This window comes from Lichenostomus cassidix, chromosome 4A (genome assembly GCF_008360975.1).
Source record: "Lichenostomus cassidix isolate B80296 chromosome 4A, HeHo_3.0, whole genome shotgun sequence".
Classification (NCBI taxonomy): Eukaryota; Metazoa; Chordata; class Aves; order Passeriformes; family Meliphagidae; genus Lichenostomus; species Lichenostomus cassidix.
The window spans coordinates 10,368,211-10,391,854 of record NC_139485.1 but is presented as its reverse complement, the minus strand read 5'-3'; the positions used below and the strand labels follow the sequence as shown (position 1 = coordinate 10,391,854).

General features: G+C 38.1%; 1 protein-coding gene across 2 annotated transcripts; it reads right to left on the bottom strand.

Moving 5' to 3' along the window:
* Positions 1-159: 159 nt before the first annotated feature.
* On the bottom strand, positions 160-22,808 carry CUL4B (cullin 4B). Of its 2 annotated transcripts, XM_085060445.1 has the most exons (20): positions 21,623-22,803; positions 18,840-18,955; positions 16,841-16,944; positions 15,836-15,905; positions 15,285-15,358; positions 14,122-14,284; positions 13,932-14,021; positions 13,557-13,639; positions 12,441-12,508; positions 11,210-11,328; positions 10,196-10,388; positions 9,037-9,141; positions 8,633-8,743; positions 7,841-7,926; positions 7,180-7,287; positions 6,820-6,933; positions 5,816-5,921; positions 5,568-5,740; positions 4,880-5,032; positions 160-3,748 (listed from the first exon to the last, which is right to left on the bottom strand). In XM_085060445.1, the coding sequence occupies exons 1-20, from the start codon at positions 22,152-22,154 to the stop codon at positions 3,653-3,655; spliced, it is 2,664 nt and encodes an 887-aa protein (XP_084916571.1). In that variant the 5' UTR covers positions 22,155-22,803; the 3' UTR covers positions 160-3,652. The 2 variants fall into 2 exon arrangements, 1 of the variants encoding a protein (XP_084916571.1); XR_014852231.1 differs by lacking the exons at positions 160-3,748; positions 4,880-5,032 and having other exon boundaries at positions 5,603-5,740; positions 5,816-5,911; positions 6,809-6,933; positions 21,623-22,808.
* Positions 22,809-23,644: the final 836 nt, after the last annotated feature.

Genomic DNA, 23,644 nt, shown 5'->3' with positions numbered 1-23,644 from the left:
GATTTTAATGACTGAATGAATAAGGAACTACTTACTATATTTAAGTAGCAAACAAGTATTTTGCTATCAAAGCACAAGCTAAAGAATTTAAAGAAGCCATAAACATTAGTAAGCCCAACATACAGAACTTGGAGTAAGAAGGCATTTTACACACAAGAGTTTATCAACACAAAACTGTTTAATATTTATTAAATGACACAAAATACCTAGATAACAGACTCACTCTCTGAAAGGACATGTATTTACATTATTTACCAACTTAAGAAAGACTCTCTGTACCCATATCAGACTTATGAAACATAAAAAAGGTTTTGCTGCTTTTTGCATCGAAGGATGCAATGGTGATACATGCCCTGTTTGCAAGTCTGCATAAACTATAAGTTTTTGATGCAGTGAAAAAGCACAATTTCATATTCTGGTAGCTGAGGGAAGAGGCTTCTGAAAAGTAACAGGGTTAGATTTTTCCCCCCACTCCAGACACACTCTCAAGACTGTTATAAAAAAGTATATTACATTTTTGAATGCTGCTGTACTCTTACAATTTTAGTGTAACGTCTCAAAGAAAATGTTCTTCCTACTATATGAGAGCACTAAAAAAAAAGTGGTAATTGAACATTTTTTTAGATGCACTTTTTTTTTTAATTTTAAAAGAAAGCATTAGGGCAAATGATATGTATAGGAAAAAATGAAAGGCTGACCAAAAAAAAGAAAATTAAAAAAAAAAAATCTGAGACCAAAATATGAAGAACAGCTAAAGCAACTTAACAATTTACTAGGGTTTGCTTTTTTTTATTAACTATTTACTTTGGCACCTTTGTGTAAACTATAGAACAAAACAACGTTTACAACACATTTGCAATTACAGCATTTAAACAAAATGGTCACTTTTGAAACCAGCCAAGACAAAAAAATAGTCCATTTATGGGTATAAAGATTAAAAAACCTAAAATATATATTTCTAAGAATAAACTGCAATTTCTTATGAACAAGGTGCTATAAACTGCATGCAAGAGTCAAGATTAAAAATGTGTGGCCAAACAGACAAGCTGTGTTCTAGCCAGATGAGTTGTGGTCCAAGCCCACTTCAGTTTTTTCTTACAGAGATATATATGGCTCAATAGGCAGGCACATGATCCCAGCAAGAATTTGCGGAGTTGTACAACGACAAATCTTGGCTGCAGCTTTGTCATTAACCAGGAATGAGCGAGACCTTAGCAGAAGAGATGAACAAGTTCTTGGGAAAACCCATGAAGCTACAAGGAGAAGCCTTCTCCCCTCCCCTCGCTCACCCCTCTCCTGGCCTGGCCAGGGTTCTCAAAGTCCATTCTTTGGGTTGCTTTAACTGGATTGCGCTTAGGGTCTGTCTCGGATCGTGAATTCTAATGAGCTTCGAGGACATTTTCTGCACAATATTTTCTGTGTTTAAGTTACTGAAATAGATGGGATAAAAATGAAATAAACCTACAGACCTTTGCAGTTTGTTTGACTGAATGTGACACCTGTGCAATGAGGGAGGGTTTTACCACAACAGGTATTTTACACATGTAGTGGTGTTAGATTTATATGCTACAACAGACTGAATGGAATCAGCTCAATACATCATCTCCTGTCTCCCAAAGAGTTAAGTCTTATGCTTCTTCTCCAATTCTCTTTAAAAGGAATCTTTTATTGGCTGAAGATACAAAACACATACAAGAAAAAGAACACTGAATGCAAAAGACAGAAGTTTTTTTGTTTTTTTTTTTTATGGTGAGGGGCATTCTTTCTGCCCCAGCGGATCTCTATTTGAACTAATACTTGAAGATTTGCAGGAGCAGTCTTCAAGTTTCTTACCACATAATTCTATTGTCAGTATTTGTGTCACTGAGGCAGGGGTGGTCCTGGATGTCTACCAGCAGTTATGCTGCAATAGTGTCAAGGGTCAAGGTAGATTTTCTGCAGATCACAAAGAGCTGTATGACACTTAGCTGAGGGTGATTGCAAATAATTTAGTAGGAGAAAAACACCCCACATTTGCTTCACCTGTCAGCTGAGGACTGCATATAAAAGAGCTTGAGAGAAAACACAGCTGGAGAATATATGGAATTAAACAGTAGATAAAAAAAAAAAGCACTAAGGATGGGATGTGTCAGATAGAAAACACACACACATACACATACTCTCACACATGCACACCCCTGAATGTGGGATCACAGTGATAGAAGGTATAGGTCATAGAGAGCTAAGTTACACTGCCATTAAACTAAAGTAACATCTTGCTTTCAAGAGATATCTGGTATTCCATTCCCCAGGACTATCAGTGCCTGAAAGAGGATGAGGTTTTTCATTGTGCTCTGCAACACAGCTGATCATAGATCTAAAGCCTGGCTGGGTAAGGAAGAACTGGTACGTGGAGGAGTTCCTTTTCTGCTGACACCTTTATTTTTTCCATATATTCCTGGTACATGCTGCTATAAGCAATAAAAAATGTATTTTGTTGAAACAAAGCTCTACATTCAAGTGACTTACTCTCCCATGTCTTATAAAGATGCAAAGAATGCTCTCTGGTCATCTAAGAAAATATATTTTAGATGCCTTGTAGCAATACTTAACTTACTATATGAGAGGTAGGCTTCTGGGTTCTAGGAGGCCTGCTAGGCTCTAGGGCTGAGTTCTTAAAGCTTTAAGTTAAAGCAATCCAAAGCAGGGCAGTTTTAGAGCTGCCCTGTCTAAACCTTGAGGTTAGTTCAAGTTTAGAATGTTGCAATGCAAAACAAGTATTAAAATCCATTTGCAATTTTTGTTCTTACAGCTTTACCACAATAACAGTGTGGCTTTTCATCTGTAAATAGATTCTCTTTATTCTAGAGTATTGCTGCCAAGAGGTGAAGGCCTCCTACCCATAACTAGTAAAAACTGTCACTTCTTCCATTATGGCTGTTTTATGCTTAAAATTCCCAAAGGTGAATACCAAGTCTCACAGGCAAGCCATATAAATCTAATCTGAACTTGTTTTGTTGTAGCAGTTATTTAAGAATGGTGTTTGTATATACAGTATATATGCCCACACTGCACACTTTATACATTGTTTTATATTGGTACCATTTTGTCTTAATTGCAACCAAGAATATTTTCCATTAGATCAGCAATAAGCATAGCTTGGCTTATTCCCCATTTTCCCTCCCTCAAGAGAAAAAAATCCAAGTGTGGGCATCAACCAAAGCCAATGGTATGTATAACTGAAATGCATTCTGTACAGTAAATTAAAAGTTTGCATGCAGTTTAAGCATTTTAAAGGCTATTTTCTTATAATAATTAACCTTCTGTTTCCATTTAAAGATGTGAAAGATACTGTCATATATCAAGGGACTCCTCTTCAGACCCAGAGACAAATGGAATCACAAAGACCAGGTACTTTCTTTCAGCTTTCTGCACATCTTACTAAATAACATGCAAAGAGTTCAACAGCATTCTTCTTAAAATGTAAATAGTACTCTTTAAATGGGCATGTTAACCACTGAAAGAAGTCCACTCTACTATACTTTTCCATTACACTGCTTTCATTCAATCATCGGTAGTATAAAAAGTCAATTAACGGGATCAACAGGCTAGTTTATCCACTGGCAACTGTGTAGGACACCAAGTGTGCAGTAAAACAAAGGCCAACATATGTTTATGCAATATAGTTGTACTGATTCGGGTTTTCTTTATCTCTTTCCATGTAGTCCCTGTCAATTAAGGATTCTATTCTCTTCTTAAGGTCAGCAGGCTGTAAAATAAAGCACATGTCAGCATGGTTACTTTGCAGTCAATGGTTCTTGGTTCTTTTTTTCCACTTGGGCCAAGTACCTATACTGTTTAAGATGACTGAGGAAACAGAAATTACAGCTTAAAAAAATCCTTTAAAGTATTAGAGCTTCTAAAGTCTGCAGTGTATAATTGATGGAACAGAAGTTATAAAATTAGCTCATCACCTGCAGCTAACAGACTTTTTACAGAAGGGAAAGATATTTGCTGCCGTTTAAACTGAACTCTAAAGAACTGCAGTTAGTGCATCATGTACCAAAGTGTTTCTATTTCTGACTTTTAGCCAGTAAAAGATGGTACAAGTTTCATTTCCTCTTGAAGCAAATGAGTTTTGCAACAGTTTGGGTGCCCTGTGATTTTCCTGGGCGAAGAACTTTATAAAAATGCCTCATGATAAAGAGTGAGGAAAATTACTTTAATCATGTGCTATAATCCTACAAAGCCCAACTGCAGTTTATGCAATACTTAAAGGCCTGTAGGAACTCAACATGGTAATAAAATGGAATGAGATAGGAGGACCTCTTATTTTACATTTCTGTTGATAGAAAGCACTGTATATTTGAATTCCAACAATGCATCACTGTCTGTTTGAAAACCCATTTCCATTTCTACACAATAAGCCAGTCATTTTATATTGTAATTGTGGGCCCCTCCTGCTTTGAGACATTCACCAGTATTTTATTTTCATTCCTATATATGTGTGTAAATATATTAACCAGTATAATCTGTCTAGAAGAAACACTGTATATAAAAAATATCAACCAAGTTAAGAATGTAATGCAGAACTGCTTTTGAGATCCAAAGCATTTCCTCCTTGTGCCCAATGCCTTGCCAGAACACTGCAAACAGTGGAACAGCAGCATACAAGAAGAGCCAGCTGCTCCCTTACTGCTAACAAACTCCAAAGCTGAATTTCTTTGAAAATAGGTTTTAGTAGCAACTGGCACTTTAAAAATTCCTGAAAGTGAATATTTGCCTTTTCTAATACTAAAAAGATGCGTATTTTAGACAGAAGCACCGTTTAACTGAGGGCAGGCCAGGGAAGATAAAAAGAGCTAATAAAATTTTAGAAACAGAAAAATCAGTACTCCACCTTGACTGGGAATTTCAGCTGGTTGTAGACCTCTGACACGAGCAGGTTATGACTCAGCGTCTTGCGCATCTTCATGATCCTCACAATGGCAGCATCAATCTGGTACTGCCGGTCCTGGAATACTCTCTCTGTAGTGCTTGCCTGTTCCTCCACCTGAAGGATCCATTTAGAAAAGTTCTAATGAGAATACCAGCACTGTCAAAACAATTCTTTCTATCTCTAAGACAATTCTCAGTGTAAGACAGTGAAATGCCTGTTGTCAAATATCTGACATACATCCTTTACAAATACGAAGACTGGCTATTAAAAAACCCACTTGTACAAGGAATTAAAATATTGCAGCTTTTACACTGGATGGCTGTCAGAGAAACAAGTCCACAGTGAATTTTCCATGTTCTCAAACAGTCAGTAAAGCTCCACGGAATGATAAAGGCTGAAAAGAGCATTCTCTAATTGGAACGTCTCTTAACGTTACTTAGTGACATCTAGCATCACTGGTGTCTTAGTACAGAAGCACACATTTAAATCACCACTGTCAGGTATGTGCTGTCATCCAAATTACACATGTAATTTTGACAGAGATAGCAGTATGTACAGGACAACCAGGAGGAAAAAAGCTTGTAAATTGGGCAGGCAACAAGGTTCTTAACCCAAGGATCTAAACCCCAGAGGATTAAAAAAAATATACCGTTTCTTTCATCTGAATTTGGTTGATTTTTATCCTGAAGAGCTTATGTCTGAAATCATCATTACATGTGAATTTATCACCATCTTCCACATCTTTGCCTTTGGGGCTTTTAGTCAGTACTCTGGCTTTGCCACAAGCCAGAGATTGAAGTGTCCTTCTCAGCTCTCCATCCTCTAAAGCAGAAACAAGTTGTTTAGGTTTTTTTTAGTAAGAACACTTGGAAGTACTCCATTGTTTTCAATACCAACCTATCCCAGTGGCTTGCTTTATCTCCTCTAAACTGAACTCCTCTCCTTCATTAAACATAAGAAGCACCAGTGTCTGGAACAAGGAGACCTGAAGTTCTTTTTTGCCCTGTCACAAGGGAAATAAAGAGACAGATGAGGGAAGCATGAGAAACACGTCTCTCTTGCGCATCAGTTATTTCAATAAGAGGATGTTACTTTATTTATTTGAGAATATGAAAGAACAGAAGTTACTGGTCACCTGTGCTTACTATGAAATGCAGCACAAGCGTTAGGCCACAATGCTGGACTACTCCATCCAGTGACAAAACTCACCCAAGATATGCATCAGATTACTTCAGACAAATTTCAAAGCACTGAGTGCTTAAAATTACAATTTGAAAGACCTTTAACTCAAAGTCTTACACAAACATTAGTTTAAGGAGCACAGTAGAAGAAACTACAGAATCTTTGAAACAATCAAGTTTGATAATACTTTGATAATACATGAACATTGTTCTGAAAAATAGTAGTAAGCACTCCTGTTTCATGAGAAAATTTTGTGCCCATGAAGAAATGCTGAAGGGGAATAATTGGAAACCCTTTTAAAACAGCTATGTTCTTGTACCATACAGATTTTTTTCTTTATTTCAGTAGTGAAAAGCTTACTATAAAGATACTTAATACTATCAGATTAAGTAAGGCCATTGAAGAAACATGGCCCATTTTTTTTCTCCCCACTATAAAAACAAGGGACATTTTTAATCTGGAACTAAACCCACCGGATATTTTCCCAACAGGCTTTTCTTTCCCCACCATTACAGAAATTGGGTGCGTGTTCTTAGACCTTAACACATCTGTTTCAGAAACTACCAACTCTGGAAATGATAGCAAGAGGTAAAAAGTAATTTAAAAAAGTGTCAAGTTTTTTCCAGCATGGCACAAAAAATCTTCCCCATGTAACCCTAAGGTACAACCCAGACTTGGAATCGATAAAGCAACACGAGTAAGAAAAACAATAGACTCACCTCTTTAAATTCTGCTTTTAGTACACAGTGTCCTAGTGTTGACTGCCATTGAAGTTTCCTACCACTGTGTTTTCCTAAATAAAAGGTCTTGAAAATCTCCTGCAGTTTTACCATCTAAAGAAAGAAAAATCCCAAAACGCTAAAACACCATTTCTACTTAAAAAGCATCCTTCCCTCCTCCACAATAAATTAAGCTTTAAATCAGGCTTAGAATAATGAAAGGAATTGCAAGAAAACAAATTTCATTTAGAAAAAGAGTTCTGCATTTCTTTCTCTATGCATATTTCAAACTAAGTGTCAGTGGATCCCAAGATGCATTTCTGACAGGCCAATACTTGTATTATCCATGATATTCATTACCTCTGGGGGCAGGTGGACCTCCATAGGCACGTAGGTTGGCCAATAACCCATAGTCAGAATATTCACTGTTAGTTCAATGTTGCCAGGGACATTCTGATTTTGCATATACTGCAAAGACAAACAAAATAAATTGAAATAGAGCTATGTTTAATTAACATATTTCAGGTAGAACTGGAAAGTTAGGGCAGGCATTGCAAGAGCAGAGAAGACAAGTGACCTCATGATGTGTTTGCTGTATAAATTGCAAGTTACATACAAGGAAATTAAGATAAGAAAAAGCACTTTTCTGAAGTTCTAAAGGCACTTGCATACAGGAAGAAAACAGCACAAGTGGTGTTTTGGCAGGTTGAGGACAAGTTCTAATTATGGTAATAATTAGAATGTCAAAATGTTGCTTGTAATCAAAACATTACAGAATCACCAGAACTAGATGTGCAAGAACTTCCAAGCCAGATATCAGAATACAGTGGTGTTAGAAATGTTTTAGAGCTGGTGTTAAAATGTTTTGTAAGTTTACAATTCTCTTATTGTTGCGGGTGATGTCTTATTTGTTTGAGGAAGCTTATATCAGGTTTTTTGCTGAGTTGCTCAGGAAACCCCTTAAATTCAGTAAAATTTTCAAAACCACAGACAGGACAGACAACAGGCTTTCCCTCAGTACCTGTTTGAATTGTATCATTATGTCTTTTGAAAGCTCCATATCTTTAAACATTCCTTCAAGTTTGCTGGTGAAAGCAGCTCCACATTCTATAAAAGAGAAAACATAGATATTAGAAATGAATCCTGTTTATTTTCAACACCACTGTTATTCTAAATGTCAGAAAGTACTTCTAAGCAAGATGACCTATTTCAGCAGATTTTCCTACATAAAGACCTGGATTCTAATTAAGGTACATTATAAGGTTATAAGCAAGAGAGAGGAAAATGTTTTAATGGGGCAGCTATTTTGCAACCCAGTTGTTTTTCCACGTGGATCTGACTGTTCATCCTTGGACTATGGCAGCCACCAATCACCCATGACAATTCTAATCCCTACAAACTCTCTGCTCATGGTAGAATAAGATCAAGCTCTTAAAATCTTACTCTTATTGCCCAAAGGCTCCATCCAATGAAACAAAGAAGACCAGACTAGAGTACCACTAGCTGGGAGTGAATAACAAGTACAAGTCATCCCTGTGTTCTCTGAGCATATCACTGATTTACTCAGCAGGAAACCTCAACTCTATCCCACAGGCCAAGATATACTGTGCACTTCAAGTTCCTGCGTTTTGGCTTTTCCTGTTATAATTACAAAACTAAAAGCAAATTAATCTCCTCAAAACCCACCAGACTTGCACAGGAGGCCTTTGCCCTCGTGGAAAGGGGAAATACCAACAGTGCTTCTGAAAAGGCCTTTTAAAACAACTACTTTTAAAAGAAAGCTGATAGATAGAAATGACAGATAGATATTTACCATGTTTGAGTTTGGAAAGCATAGATTTTTCAGCATCTACTGATGCACTCTTCCCAACTAATAGTCTCTTTGCTAGATCTTTTTTATAAAAGGCCTCAAAGACATCTTTCCCTGTAAGAGACAAGATTTGAAAGTGATCACAGTCACTGTTGTTTTAAACAAACATTACATACAAGAGGCTCAATTCAAAGCTCAGGAAAGCAAAAAGGGCCTTCATATGAAGATTTCCACAGGTTCTGTTATTTGTAATTTGACAGGCAAAGTAGTTAAACACCACTACACCAAAACCACATCCACAGAGAACAAACACCTGAAAATGCAGACAGACCACAAAAATAATTTCAAAGTACCTTTACGTTACTTGTTAAACAACTGTATCCCCACAAAATGCCCCCAACACTTACCATATATGAATCTAAATATGATCATAATTTTATCCAGCATTTTTTCAAGTTCTTCATCAGTAGCTTCTTTGTTGCCTGCACGAAGCTTTGAATCAACGTATTTAGCTAAAAGAGTGTTGAAGAATAAAGCTTAGCACATGCTTAATATCACAATGAAACAAAAATTTTGAAATCTAATAGTATGAAATCTTGAAAATGTAAAGGATCCTGAAATCCCTTTCTATCAGCTTCATAATAGCTAACTTGATACATTTTCATAGAGGCTATAAGATTAAAAAAAATTATAGCTTAGCATCTTTTTCAGATAAGCAATTACTGCATCTTAACTTTATTAGCATACACAGTGTTAAAAGGTATCTGCCTATGTGAAGAATATCTTGGTTTATATTGTGATCTCAAAGTAAAAAGTCACTGATTGACATGGCTGTAATAAAAGCAAAAAGATCAGAAGAAAAAATACGTAAACCAGTTATTTAATGTGTTGACTATACTGCTGAATTTCTCTAATTTCTTTAATTTCTAGTTTCAGTCAAACTATATTGTTTGTTTTAATTTCAAATGGTCTGGTAAGCACATTATAGTTAGGGAATTAATGCAAAAAAAAGAGGGCAGAAAGCATCACTCCACAAGCCTAACAGCATAACCAACTGCAGAGCAAGTTTTATTCATATGGGGAAATGATTCAAAAGTGCAGAGTATCAGGCATGTACCACACAAATCCGTAAATAATGTTCTTTGTAAGCCAGAGATTCTGTCCCCACACCATGAAAGGTTCAGTGCATCCTCAGCTCTCTTCACATTCACATATTAAACCATAGACATCTCTGTATGGCCCCTAACAGCTCTGTGCACATGTGCTGGTGGCACAGTTATGTAAGCTTCTGAAAAAATCTAATTATTAGCAGTATTCTCACATCTGGACACCAGCCAATTGCTGGAATGCCCAAATTCTGCTCTTTTCTATAGCCTAGCCAGTGAAGTGATGAACAGTTTGCTTTTAATGTTCGACGCTACCCTCTCAAACAATTCCCTTTCATCAGGTGGCACAGAAGATCCCCAGTCTGGTGTGCACTGTGCATGCATCAACAATTCCAGCATATACCATCTCTAAGTGCAGCAGCACCCAAATTCTCACATGGAAGAAATTGAAGAAAAATACCTATGAGTTCAGCTGGCTTATTTGGTCTTTTGTTAATGAATGTTTCAAAGGCTTCTTTCATGGCATTTACAAACTTCTCATTCTTGAGAAAGCAAACATCAATAATATGGTCAACTTTGTCTTTAAAATCAAGAAGTTCTTGGACCATGGTTTTGTCTTTTTCTGGATTAATTACTATGGTGCTACCAAATGCCTGCAAAATAAAACAGATCCTTCAATTAGCCTGAATAATTAATTTAAATGACAAGACTTCTAAAACCTTAAATTACCTGTGTAATGTGTTGTTTCTGGTACTTATATTAGTTCCATTAACACAACAAAAGGAATAGTATTACCGAATATTTACTATATAATCATCCCTAGACATTGCATACTGATTCAAAACCGACTGATGAAAAAGTAAACAGATTCAGAACTTCTGTCTAAAGAAATAAAGTTTTGCATGACAAAATTAACACATCCTTTTAAAATCATCTATAGCCTCAGGTTTTACTCAGGTAATGCTCCCACTAAACTCAGTTTTATTTAACAGTTACTCCTATGCTATTCCAAAGCCTTCCTTCCCAACAACCATATTTTCTGTGACATTTTCACTGAGAAATAAGATGAATCATCTTAACTGATATTCAAGTGCTTTTTGAACTTCAACTAGTTGATAACTTAAACTACCACTCATTCTCACAGGAAATTTTATCCGGAAGAAAACAAACATTTTGCCATTACCAAAATAAGTACTGAAGAAATATAGTTGTCTCCCCAGACTAACTATAATCAAGATTATAAAGTCCAAATTTATTTGGAGTTCAAGAATTCAACTGAATGTTGAATTTTTTTTCAATAGGGGTAGAACAGTTACTATACTTTCCTCGGATGTTTCAAAAACTGTCTATTAAATACAAGTTTATAAGCAAATACCTTCAATTTTTAGAAAAACACAATCGTTTACAGAGATGACTCAAGTATCTATCCACTAATACAACAGTGGTATCTGTCCCAGAGATCTAGGAACAGTACCTTTATGTACTCAATCCAGTGCTGCAAGAGAACCTGTACTCCACCTCTCACACGACTGAACAACTGATACAGAAGAGACAGGTCTTGGATTCGGTTTTCATCAAGAAGATGATTTAAACCTGCAAATGTGAGAATTTAAACAGAAATCAAAACCAGAGTAACCCAAAGAAAGCAGAGCTTATTATTACAGTAAGAAACCTCTTCAAAACTAGTATTTTTTTATCCAACCATAAGTGGTGGTGTGGGTTTTTTTTTTTTTTTTATTTCAAGGTATCTAATTTAACAGTGAAACACAAAATGGCTGCCTGAACAGGCTGAAATCTTATAAACCTTCTTATTGCACTGGATTTTAATTTTACTTAGGCTGCATGTACTTTAAATAACAGCCTTATCACAACATTATTGCTCGCTTCTGCTTTACTATTCCCTGAAGATTTGAAAAGTTTACACTGTGCTGAAGTGTAGGAAAAGTGCCTTGGCAAGGCAGCTCTGAGTCTCAACTCCAGCTGTAAAATAAATTTTACAGATGCTTGAAGGCAAGCAGCTTCAAGAAGTATCTTCACCCTTCACTTTTTAACTTTTTGGAGAAGGCCTAATGCTCCACAGCAAGGTTCTAAGATAGTAGATAGGTAAAGATCGATACACCTCTCAATGACGAGTTTGTTACAGATGTGCAGGAAGATGCTCAGATATCTGTTTCATTCAGAATCTGGCTACTATGGACTTGATTGTTTTATTATTCGACTCCTACTGCACCCATTTGTATTTCCAGATTATCTCTCAGATCAACAGAGGGTCACTTGACTCCACCAAGACTCTTGTAGAACTGAGGTAACATATTTCCTAGCTCAAATTATACTACATTTTTAAAACAAGCTGCTTCATGTTAGCAGCAAGCACTCAGTAGCTCCCTTTTCTGTTACACCTGTAATTCAAAGGCTACTCCTTTCTTTACCTCCAAGTCTTCAAAATGCTACTTAACACACTGAACTTAAGTCCCCTGTACTAGTTTTCCTTTTGCTTTGCTGTGTATCAGAATACAGCACAGTGTCTCCTTATCTCCAACACAGAGAATGGTCAGTGCTATTTTGGGAACTGAGGAGCCAAGGGAGTTAAAAAATGCTCTAGCTTTGTCCTCCCCCAGCACCCAAATCCATTTCTTTCTTTCAGCACAGGAACTAAAAGCCCCAAAGCAGTCATTAGAAACATTTCTATAAAGAAGAAAGATTACCTTTCTGAAGAATGGCTGTTAAATGTTCACCTAGAAGTTGCTTTTCTACAGTAGCAATTAGTGGCTTCCTACAGAAGAAATGTTTAGAATTACTTTTCCTTGTTCCATTACTGGCAGTTTTAAACCCTTCTTTTGAGATTATGTTAATTACATTATCATTGGGAGTGCTCTAATTATCTGTGGCCAAGGACCTAAAATGATTATACACACATTTATCCTTTTTCCTCCCCAGTAAACAATCCTTTTTTCTGTTTGCTAAATGACGATTTTAATTCACACAATAAGCCTGTTGTACATGACCTGTAGGCAGCTGGACAATGATTCCACCAGTGAAGAAGTTGGGCAGAATTCATCAAATAATATGCCTAGTCCTGTGCTGTGGGAGGAGATTAATGTCTTGGGAGACAAACCAAGGAGAAATAAAAACAGACCTCAAGTCAAGAGGTATTAAAGCAAAATAGGGAATTGGCCACTAATACTGGCATGAAAGAAGGAAGCCACTAAACAAGCTAAATATTTTTAACAGCTGAAGGAGGAAGGAAATCAAAATGTATGACAGTAGCAACAAAACACCTCTGTCTCAGAAAGGTCTTGATTTTAGTGACCTACATTTTCTCTCAGACACAACAGCTGTAGCTGTAGCTTTATGTTAGGAGATCTCCACCTGACTGCGAGGAAATCATGCCTCTAAGCAGAAAATACTGAAGACTGATATTATTCAATAATTTCCCAGACTCCATATGCCAATATTTTTTGTAAATATTCAGAGGCTTTAGCTTCAGAATTTTCTATGCTGAGTCTTATCTTTTTCAGTTAGGACAACAGTTCATTAATTGAATTTTAGCAGGATAGAGACATTTGGGCTGGGAGTGGCAGCCCATTTTTCTTCAAGCAAATACGTAACAACATTTATGCCAAAATAACTAGTGACTTAGAAGAAAAGGCTATTGGCTGTGTGAGCCAAGACAGTGCTTCATTGTAAACATGGAACTGTGGGAAGCGAAAAGCATTTGATGGTCAGTCAATAACAGAAATAAATTGCAGCTACTTAAATGGCCCTCAGCAGAAGAGGAGCCAAACAGCTCATAGCACCAGGCAAAGAGAGGTTGCACTTACTGTGTGCTCTGATCTAAATAAGTGATTATTCTGTCTGCTTCTTCTTCCAAGCGCTTGTTGACATGGTGAAGATATTCTGGAACCTGAAAATGCCAAAGGAGTTTTGTATGTTCAAGAAAAAAACAAACCAAAAAACAACAAGAAGGGAAAAAGAGAGACAGTACTGGTCTGACAGCAACACCAACTCCAGTTTTAAGCAGAAATCATTAGCACTGTGACTGAAGGCAACTGCACGTGCATTTCCTTTTTCGGAGTACTATGAAACAAAGGTCACATTATTGCCTTGTACACTGGCTAAGGCAGCAGAATATTTCTACTGCCTGACACATGCTTTGACATTAGGCACAACAAATACTGTTAAAACATCCAAAATACCTCTCTTTCCTGCATCAGCCTCTGTCCCTCTGCTGCATACAGGCGATTAGTCTCCTCCAAGAATCGATGTTCGAAAGAGTCCTGATAAATCTGCAGAAACAACATAACAGCAATCCAGGGTAAAGCTTACTGAGCACTAAGAAAGAATTTGAGCTATTTGGTGGTTTAAAGGTGAAACAAGTTTACTCACCTGCAAGTCAGAAAGCATGCTCAGAAGGCTTCGCAGTAAACTCCTATCGATAGCCTCACCATTTCTTTCCCTCTCTATCAGCAGAAGAATGCCATCAATAGTTTTGTTCTGGACCTTCTGATCACTGATTATATGAGTTCTGAACAATTCTAGCCCCATATCCCTAAAAAGAAAACAAAGACTGCTCAATAAATTGTTTAAGAATAAACCCCAGATATCTCTATTACTAAAACATGATCTAGATCTAATAAAGAGGCCAATACCAGCATTCTTCCAATTCCTCATTCCTCTGCCTCCATATCACCCAAGATGAATAAATACATGAACACTAAAATAAACCATGACACTGCACCAACAGGAAGCTACACATTTTAAACACCAATGCAGACATATTTTCCTAAATAACCATTTAACTTTCACAACATCTTTATTTTTCAGCTGGTTAACAGCATGTTGGAACACCAGCCTTCATAAGAAAAAACAAGTATCACTCTGGGTTCCAGTTCCATGGTTGCCTTGTTGTTGGACAATATTCCTTTTTGTCCATTACTTACTAATCTCTAATTCTTAGGCAGGGCTTTAAAGGACTCAGTGACATGAAAGACAAGGATCTTTGCTTTGGCCATCCCAATTAAAACCATCCATGAATTTGAAACTATGGGTATGGTCACTCTTAGGAAAAGTCAGGCCCTCCAATCTCTGGCAAAGTAATTCAGGTGGTGCCAAAAGCATGGTAGGGCATATACTAATTATTAATAATACAGGGGCAGAAGCTGAAGTCCAAAAGAGAGCAACCTGCTTTTATTTTAAGCAACTCTTTCCTTCAAAGTACTTACAGAACTTGAAATATTATGCCTGCTAAAGGCAGTTACTGGGCACCCCAAACCCTTGCATTTTGGGTTTGACCAGACCCTTTCCTTTAACTGTGCAAACTGGAGGCTGATATCTACTTCACTGAGATTTGGGATCACAGCTACTCTAGAACAATCCTATAATTTATGGCAAATAAATTACACCTCCCTTTGCAACACGCATGTATGCATTCACTATGTAATTTACAGGTCACTATAGGATTTATATTAAAAAAACCCACCTGAAAATCAGCAAGATATAGGCAATAGTTGAAATACACCCCCAAATAATTTTATTCTTTGTGCCCTTACCAAATAGATGGCAGCATTGAATTCTGAAGTACGTAAGTTCGATCCAAGAACAAAAAGATACTTCTAATCATAATCTGTCATGAGAAGGAATAAAACAGCCACAATAATTTTACTCTTAAAACTGAAGAGAAACACCAATTATACTCAACAACAACAAGAAATCCCACCAATGGGTTTCAGACAGTGCTTTCTTAGACACTGCTGATTTATTTAACATCTTCTGCCAATCCCTGCAAGGTGATCAATGTGACACTTTGCATATTTCTGTATAACTGAACAGCTCCTTTAAAAATAGGTATAAAGGAGAAAACTTTGCATAAAACTGACAGCAAGGAGTTAAGTATGTGTGCATGTCCAAGATCAGACCCATATGCCAAGAAACCCACTACAGGAAAGTATTTTCAAGGCTTGATTTCTAGCAAACTAGATACAGCTGTATATCATAAAGAAATCTTACATAAATTTAAGACATTTCACAAGTTTGAAAAAGAACAAAGTTAAGCTAAACAGGCTGACAAAGCAACTGGTTTTCTTTAAGAAGATAAACTTACCATTTGTCTGCAGTGATCTTGCCAACATTTGTCTATTTTCTTTAGAAAAAGGACACTATCCAATGAATCCATGAAGAAATCATTAAGAAAATCATGATTAATAAGTAGTGTTAGCAATGAAATGAACCAGCTTTATTATGTTTCTTTTAAAAGACACTTAACAGAGAGCACAACAAACTCACCGACTCTCAGAAATAACCAGTTAACTTCTTGCAACACATTTATTTTTATTTTTTAATGAGGGACCTTGTGTTAATAATGAGAAAACAAAATTATCTAAACAAATTTAAAAAAAAATCTAAATACTTCTGAATGTTTTGTTTAATCCCCCATCCCTGGGGAATGGAACAAACATACATACCCCCACACCTCAAAAATCAACAATATCCAATACATGTAAGAGCTCAACACTACACAGTCACTGTAATTTCAGCTCTTTTAAAGAGTTAACCTTAAAAAATAAATTTTGTCCTTGAAATTTGTCTCTTATTCAGCTCACTGCATAGTTCTGGTACTAATAAACATCCACTTAACAGGATCTCAACCTGATGCAACTGCAAACTTTTGAAAGTAAAACATTTTGATCCTCAGAACCTGACACGCTGCCAGACCACCAGTACTTTTCCAAACGAAAGCAACAACTACTTGTTGGAAGACTCTTCAGTTTATCTAAGCTTGGCAAGTTGACTATAAAAAAGAATGACATGATACAGCCAGTAAAGGCTTTTGAAGCTTTGCTGCAAATCCAGCATGGGTTTCTATAAGTTGTCAGTGTTTCACAAATACCAGTGAAACTTTCTCAGAAACTTTCCAATGGTTACAGACATAGAGGAACGAGTGGTGTTCTCCTAGGTCCCACAAAGAAATGAAAGCAAAAACAATTATGCAAAGCCTCGGTATTCAGATTACCATGGGCCCAACGTCATGAACTAGTCAAAGAAATCCATCACCAATTTCCCATGCAGGTAAAATCATTCTAGCTTGTCAACAGCTAAAAAAGGATATTCTCTGAATTGGTGAATTTGTGCTTTAATGTGGTCTTCACAGATCTGCCTCAATTGTTTGTACAAATTTGCAGAGATCTTGTAGGAGCAGAGATTTTCAACAGCCTGAAGAGAAAGAGAAACAGATACTAAAAAATCTTGCTATATTCTGTAGCACTTCAGCTACTCAAAGATGGGAATAACTTTGCTTGCTGAGGAGGAACAAAGCAAGTATGAAGCTTGGGTCCCACAAAGAAATAAAGCTTCAAAATGTTTGCCCAGTGGGATTTTTCCAACACAGATGAGTCAAACCAAACTCAAGAAGTCTAACTCCATTTAAAAAACCATTATCTTCTTCTGAGGTGTTGAGCAGAACTTTTGCAGACTCTTTTGCAATTCCCCTTTATGTTGGATAACAGTGTCTGCCAAGGCATATTTGAGATCAGATCCATTTACCAAGCAGCTGTTCAGAAATTACATTAGTTTAGTTAGCATCTAAAAACACTAGTGATTCCTATTACTATTTTTAAATCAAGACATTTATTTTTAGATTGATATAAAAGAAATCATACTTGATTGCACTCTATTTCACTGAAAAGTATCTAAGTAACTACAATATTGAATCACTGAGATTTTTTTTTTAAAGCTTATTTTTTGTTTTCTGACCACAAGCAGCATTGAATTAAGCTTGTGGTAAGACTGAGCAGAAATTTAAGCAATACTGTTAAAAAGAAGCAAGGATTTCAATAGAACTTTGTATTTTTTAACAATTTTGGATATCCTTCAAGCATTTAATTAACAGTTATTTGCACTGTTATTCAGTCTAGAGTAAGTAATGTACAATACGAGCCAGTACAGTCAGCTGTAATTTGCTATCACTTTCACCAAGTTTGCAAAAATAACAATACAATCTATTATTCCACAAACTGTTAAAAAAGCAGTATTTTTAGTGAATTAATTGAACATTATAAAATATTATTGTGATCTTAAGAATGCACTGGACTGAGGAACAGCTATTTATTCTTCCTTAAATCTGTCCCCAAGCCTTGTACAAACAGTATTTTTTCCCCACACACAAATGCAGCTTTTGTTGAAAAGGGGAGAGCAGTGGAAGAAGAGACACTAAAAAGAGATGGTGAGAAGGCTATATACACACACAGAGGAACAAATTAAACAACTAACCAGGTAATAAAGGCTTTAAAAGTAGAGTAAAAAGTTCAAGTGCTTCTTAATACCCAGCTAAATCAGCACTGTTGCTATGCTGCTAAAACCACAAGTGACGTTAGTAGGGAAAAGGTGAGCAGGGGGAAATCTCCCCAACACATCCAGCTGAAAAAGCAGAAGTGGTGCTTATAAAAAAAATGCACTAGGAAATGCTGTTCAATCTGAGCACTTCCTAAAGTTATTAATAAAAAACAATCAGAGCTGTTGCTGGCAATAATTTTTGATTCTCAGTTGTTAGAAGAGAGAGAATGCTGCAATGCCCAAAAATTAAAATCAAACAAAAATAACACAATTCATGAAGGAAAAATGGTGTTCTATTTCCGGCAAGATGGCAATAAAAAGTTTCAGTTTTGAAGTGACACTTGATAATGAACAGGTAATTTCTTCAGGAAAAAAAAATTAATATAAATCATCTTTTTCTTACTAAACACCAGTATTTTAGGATTTCACATTTCTTTTTTAGCAGATAAACACCACAAGCCCCTAAACAGAAAAGGGAATACAGCTCCTCGCCTTATTTAATTCTTGTCAACTGTTGTCCCTTCTTGTTGCAAGGGAAACCATACTTTGGATTATTATATGGCAAATAAAAAAAAAATTAGTTCAATGTTACGTCTTGTGAAATTTTTACTCATTATTTTAAACTGGAGAAACTATCTGGTGACAAGTTTTTCAATGACAAAAGCAGCTATCAAGCAAAATGTCATATTCTTACCACCATATCAAGCATCTTAAGCACAAAAATCTAGGAACAAAACAAAAAGCCCTACCCCATTGCTTTTACTTAATGCACTTACCTGATAGAGTTCTTCTAAATTGTACTTAATGGAAGTACTGTTCTGGATAGCTTCTACAGCCTCTTTCAGTTTTTGCCAGGTTTCATCTGTGTAGTTTTCAGGCAATTTGGGTTTATCTTTAAGAGAAATGATATAAAGTTTTTAGATAAAGCAAAACCTTTTACAGAAATGAAAAGGATGTAGCTTTGAGGGGAAAGAGGTATGGGCTGATGCTCCAGGTTTTAATTTATACTTAAATGAAAAGAAAGCATTTGTGTAAAAGCAGTATCTGATTGACACTTGAAAGAGTAACACATTGTGAAAATGCAGCATTGCTCTTCACATACACATCAGAGCACTTGTATCCAAAGAGTATTGTGTGGTTTCCAAAAATCACAATCCTGTGCCTGAGCAGCTCAAGAAGGGTTAAAACCAGCAAGAATGAGCTACACCTTCATTACACTCTTTCACTAGCAGGAGAGCAGAGCCAAAAGCAAGTGAACATATAAGGTGAAAATGATGCATTAAAAGATACATAGTTGTGTGCATCTTAGTTTTTAACTTATTGCTCATTAATTCTACTCTATATTAATAGTTGGAAAGAACTCCTCAAGAAACAGTCATGGAAACTCAGTAATTATTATACTGGCTTTATGGTCCCAAGGAAAACCTTCCAATTTTAATGGAATCCATTTATGTCTCTCTTGGGTTTTGGCCAGTGGGTATTTGTTAGAGTTAAGCCTCTTTAATGTTCAAACAGCTCCAGCTTCCCAGATCTGACCCTCTCCATTATTTTTTCTGGCTCTTTTCTAGATATGTCCCTGCTCTGCAGCACCTTTAACAAGGCTAAAGCATTTACAACATGTTAAGACATTCCCCAAGTCACATCCTCAGAATACAAGACCTATTTTAAATTATTTTAAAATTTCATATTCTCATAAGTACCTAAAGTGACTGTTTTTGTTCTAATAAGCACATTCCCAAATGGAGAAGAAAGGAGAAGAAAATCTGATGATGACGTTCATGATACCAACAGGTGAAACTGGCTCAGAGTTTATACTCTACTAAAACTGACATTAACACACCTAAAAAATAAAAAACAAATTTTAAAGCCCAATGATTTCCTTAGAAATAACTAACAGAAGAAATCAATTTGTTCTTCCAAGCATTTCCCTTCTATACTGGCAATATCCCAACATCAGCTGCATTATACAGATCTAGAGAGACAACTGACTACGGCCTTGCCTATTTTCGCTAGCAACTCCTGAGTATGCTGCTCAGTAGTAAACACCAACATCATGGACTTTAGGAAGTTATTTAAGTTGTAAACGATGTTATTGCTATGACACTAAGAAAAGGACAATAATCTTAAGATCATTACTCAGTTTAGCATCTGAGGGTAAATAAAAAGCAAGGCTGTCAGAATCCCGAGACATCCTTTTCAAGCAAGTGGTTCAAACACCAATTCATAAGAAATGGTGATCACAGCACCATGCAATTCATGACACTTAACAGGTATTTTAAATGTGAAAAGTTAACTTCCCTTAAAGATAACAGTGCACAAGCAACTGAAGGGCAGCCTATGATGCATCACAGGTTTGCATTTTAAAATGATCAGTCAAATTAAATGATGATGCTGTGATGAGTGGAGAACATTTTTGAGAATTTGAACCTTAAAGCAAGGAGTTACAGGGTGATCATGAATTCCTGCAAAACATTACAGGGAGTCAAATAATCCTAATCCTTACCTAATGCAATATATCTACAGAACATTTGTGTCAACTGCGTATATAGAAATTAATTTTAATGTCGGTAATATCTTTTACCCCTCCCCAACCCCAGACACATGAGGAGAAAGAAACAACCCAAGAAAGCAAGATATTGGACTATTTTGGAAGACAGCAAGAGACAGGAAATAAGAAAAGCCCATTATTTCCTCATCTTTATAGGGAAAAAATCGCAGCATTTTAGCTAAACTTTCTGCCTACACCAATTTGTATTTTTGTTTACTAGAAAATGAAGCAGCATCACACCAGAAAAGTTTAATTTCTCTACTTCACCTTGATCTCTAGTAACACTACTTGAAAATCTCAAACACATGTTTTCAGAGAATTTATAAAATAACGTCAACTTGCAAAGCAAGAATAAGCCAAGACAGAGAACAGATACTACAATTAAAAATTACAGTGAGAATATTACAAGGAAAAAGCTCTGCAAAAATCTGAACTACCTACTTTAAAGGCAAGTGGGGAAACCAGAAAGGAAATCCACATAATAGCCTGATAATCACCTTAGTTTCAACATTTAAAACTAAGCACAGGCAGATTATCCTATAAACAGACAACACGGATAGAGGCAAGACATGTAGATTCAAGGCCAGTTTAAAAAACCACATTCTGTGCAACGACTTATCATAAACTGGGCTATAATATACACTAAGCCCCGAATAAAGATTACTAGAAAAGAGGTATAAAATGCTAAAAGTTTAAACAGAGGCGATTTACACACTTTGGTATTAAAATCTTACACCTAACGTACAAATTAAGCCTTCTCAAAAGACAGAGTAAAGAGAATCTGAAAAATAATTCCAAGCAGCAAAGTGTAGCTCAGGATATGTACATGACCAGGCAAGCACACATCAGAAATCATTATGCCCCTTTACATAAGTGTAGAAATGTTCACCACAGAAAAGCAATTCCTGCAAAACCTGGAGCTATTCGAAAGGAACCGGTTTTCAGGCTGAAAACAAAACACAAAGTCGAGTGTCAGATCCCCATAGGTTGTGACAAATTATGGCCTGTTACCTTTAAAGTTCTTGATCACTAATTTCTTGGCAGAACCAGGTTTACTGTTGGCGAAACTGGAAACAGTAGAGGAGGCAGCTTTGGTCAGGCCATTTGCATGGTGCCCCACAGCCACTGACGAAATTAAAAGGCTTTTATTTTTGAGCTGTTGTTGGTGCTGCTGCTGAGAAGAGGCAGCAGGAGAGGAGGAGGAAGAAGACTCTTCAGCCATCTTCACATCGAGTCCAATAAAATCCACGGAGTCCTCAAAGCGCAGCTTCTTCTGGAGGTGATGGTTGGAGGAAGCAACCCCTGAGGAGGAGCACGAGGAAGTGGTGATGACAGAGGAAGATGACGAGGAGGTGTTTTTGGAAGGAGAAGAGGTGCAGGAGGAAATGGAATCGAATTCTTCTTTTTCAGAATTACTGTTGCTGCTGTTATTTAACTTTCTCTTCTTGCAGGAGGAGCTGCTGCTAGTGTTACCATCAGTGGCAGGTCTGACCTCCTGGGCTGCAGCTGGGGGGTTGGGGGAAGAGAAACCTGTGGGAAACATGAACACACAGAAGTGAACAGGCTGAGGGGCATCAAATCCTTGTGGTGTGACAAAGAGAGGGAGAGTTTTAGAGTCAATCTGTTTGCTGTCTCTGGGGGGGTCCTTCAGCTCCTCCTTCTCATCAGTGGAGTCCTTCCGTGTTCCCTCTCCTTCGCGTTCTTCTTGATCGGAGGAATCACTTTATCTCCTCTTCCCCTTTTCTTTATTACTTTGGTTCTTCTCGCAGTTTGTCTCTGCCTTCCTGCTTTTACTCCTTTCCCAGCGGAGCGTCTCCGTTCCTGCCTCTCTCCACCCACCGGTTCCTCCCGATTCTCCTCTCCAGCAGCAGAACTCCCCACGGCTGCCCGCTCCCCCGGCTTCTCCTGGCGCTCCCCTCCTGCTCCGGCCGCCTGGTCTCCGCCGAGCAGCAGCGGGGAGGGCTGAGCGCGGCTCCCTGTCGCCTCGGCTGCCTGTCGCCTCGGCTGCAGCCCCCGGCCCCGCTGGCCTCGCGCTCTGCCCCGCGGCCGCTCCGCTCGGGCCCCGCTCCCCCCTCTCCGCCTGTGCCCGCGCTCCCTGAGGGGGGACGGCCCGGCCGGGTTGTTATTGTCACTGCACGGCAGAGGGAGCGCAAAAATGGCGGCGCATCCGCCCGCCGTGCATGACGGGGCGCGGCGCACGGAAGCGCGGCCGGGAGGCGGTGGCACCGCCCCGGATCCGCCCCGGGACCCGCCCCGGCCCCGCGGCCCCCGGGCCCACCGGAACTCTTCATGGCTCGCTGCCCCGCGCCGGCGCACGGCTGCCCCGTGTGGCGGGGGCGCGGGCCGGGGGGTCCCGTACGAGGGTCCCGTACGAGGGTCCCGCACCGGGGTCCCGCCCCGCCTCACCCGGCCCGGTCCAGCCCGGCCCAGCCCGCCTCGCCGCAGGCTCCGGCCGCGGTCGGTGCGGTGCCTGGCGGGTTCGGGGCAGCTCGGCTCCGCAGAGCCTGCGGCCTGGGCCTGTTGGCTTGATTTGGAAATGATTTTTCTTACACTTATTTATCATCAATCACTTAGCTTTTGGATACGATTTTAATACATACGGATTTGCATTGGGCTACAGTCTATAGTTTGCCTTTTTTTTTTTTTTTTTGTAACTTTCGGAAGCAAGAACAGGAGTCGTAGCCCTTTACAGCCTCTGTTTTGATGTTGGTGAATCTGTTACCAAAAGGACCGTGAACTCCCCAAGAGTGTTGTTAGGATTCAAACAAGGTTGAGAAATGGCTGTGGAAAAATGTAACAAACCGAGTGATGAGGTTTTGTTCCAGGAGATTCTCCATGGACTTCAGCCGAGAGTACACACCTGCCTGCCTGACAGCAGAGCTCCTCAGGGGAAGTCTGGTGGCACTTGGATGTTTGATAGGAAAAGATACGCTAACTTGTCTTGACAGAAACTGTGGTACATAGAGATAGGAATGTAATGTTACTGAGGCTCTTCTGAAAAATGTTTTATGGCTGAGTCACAGTCAGACAACT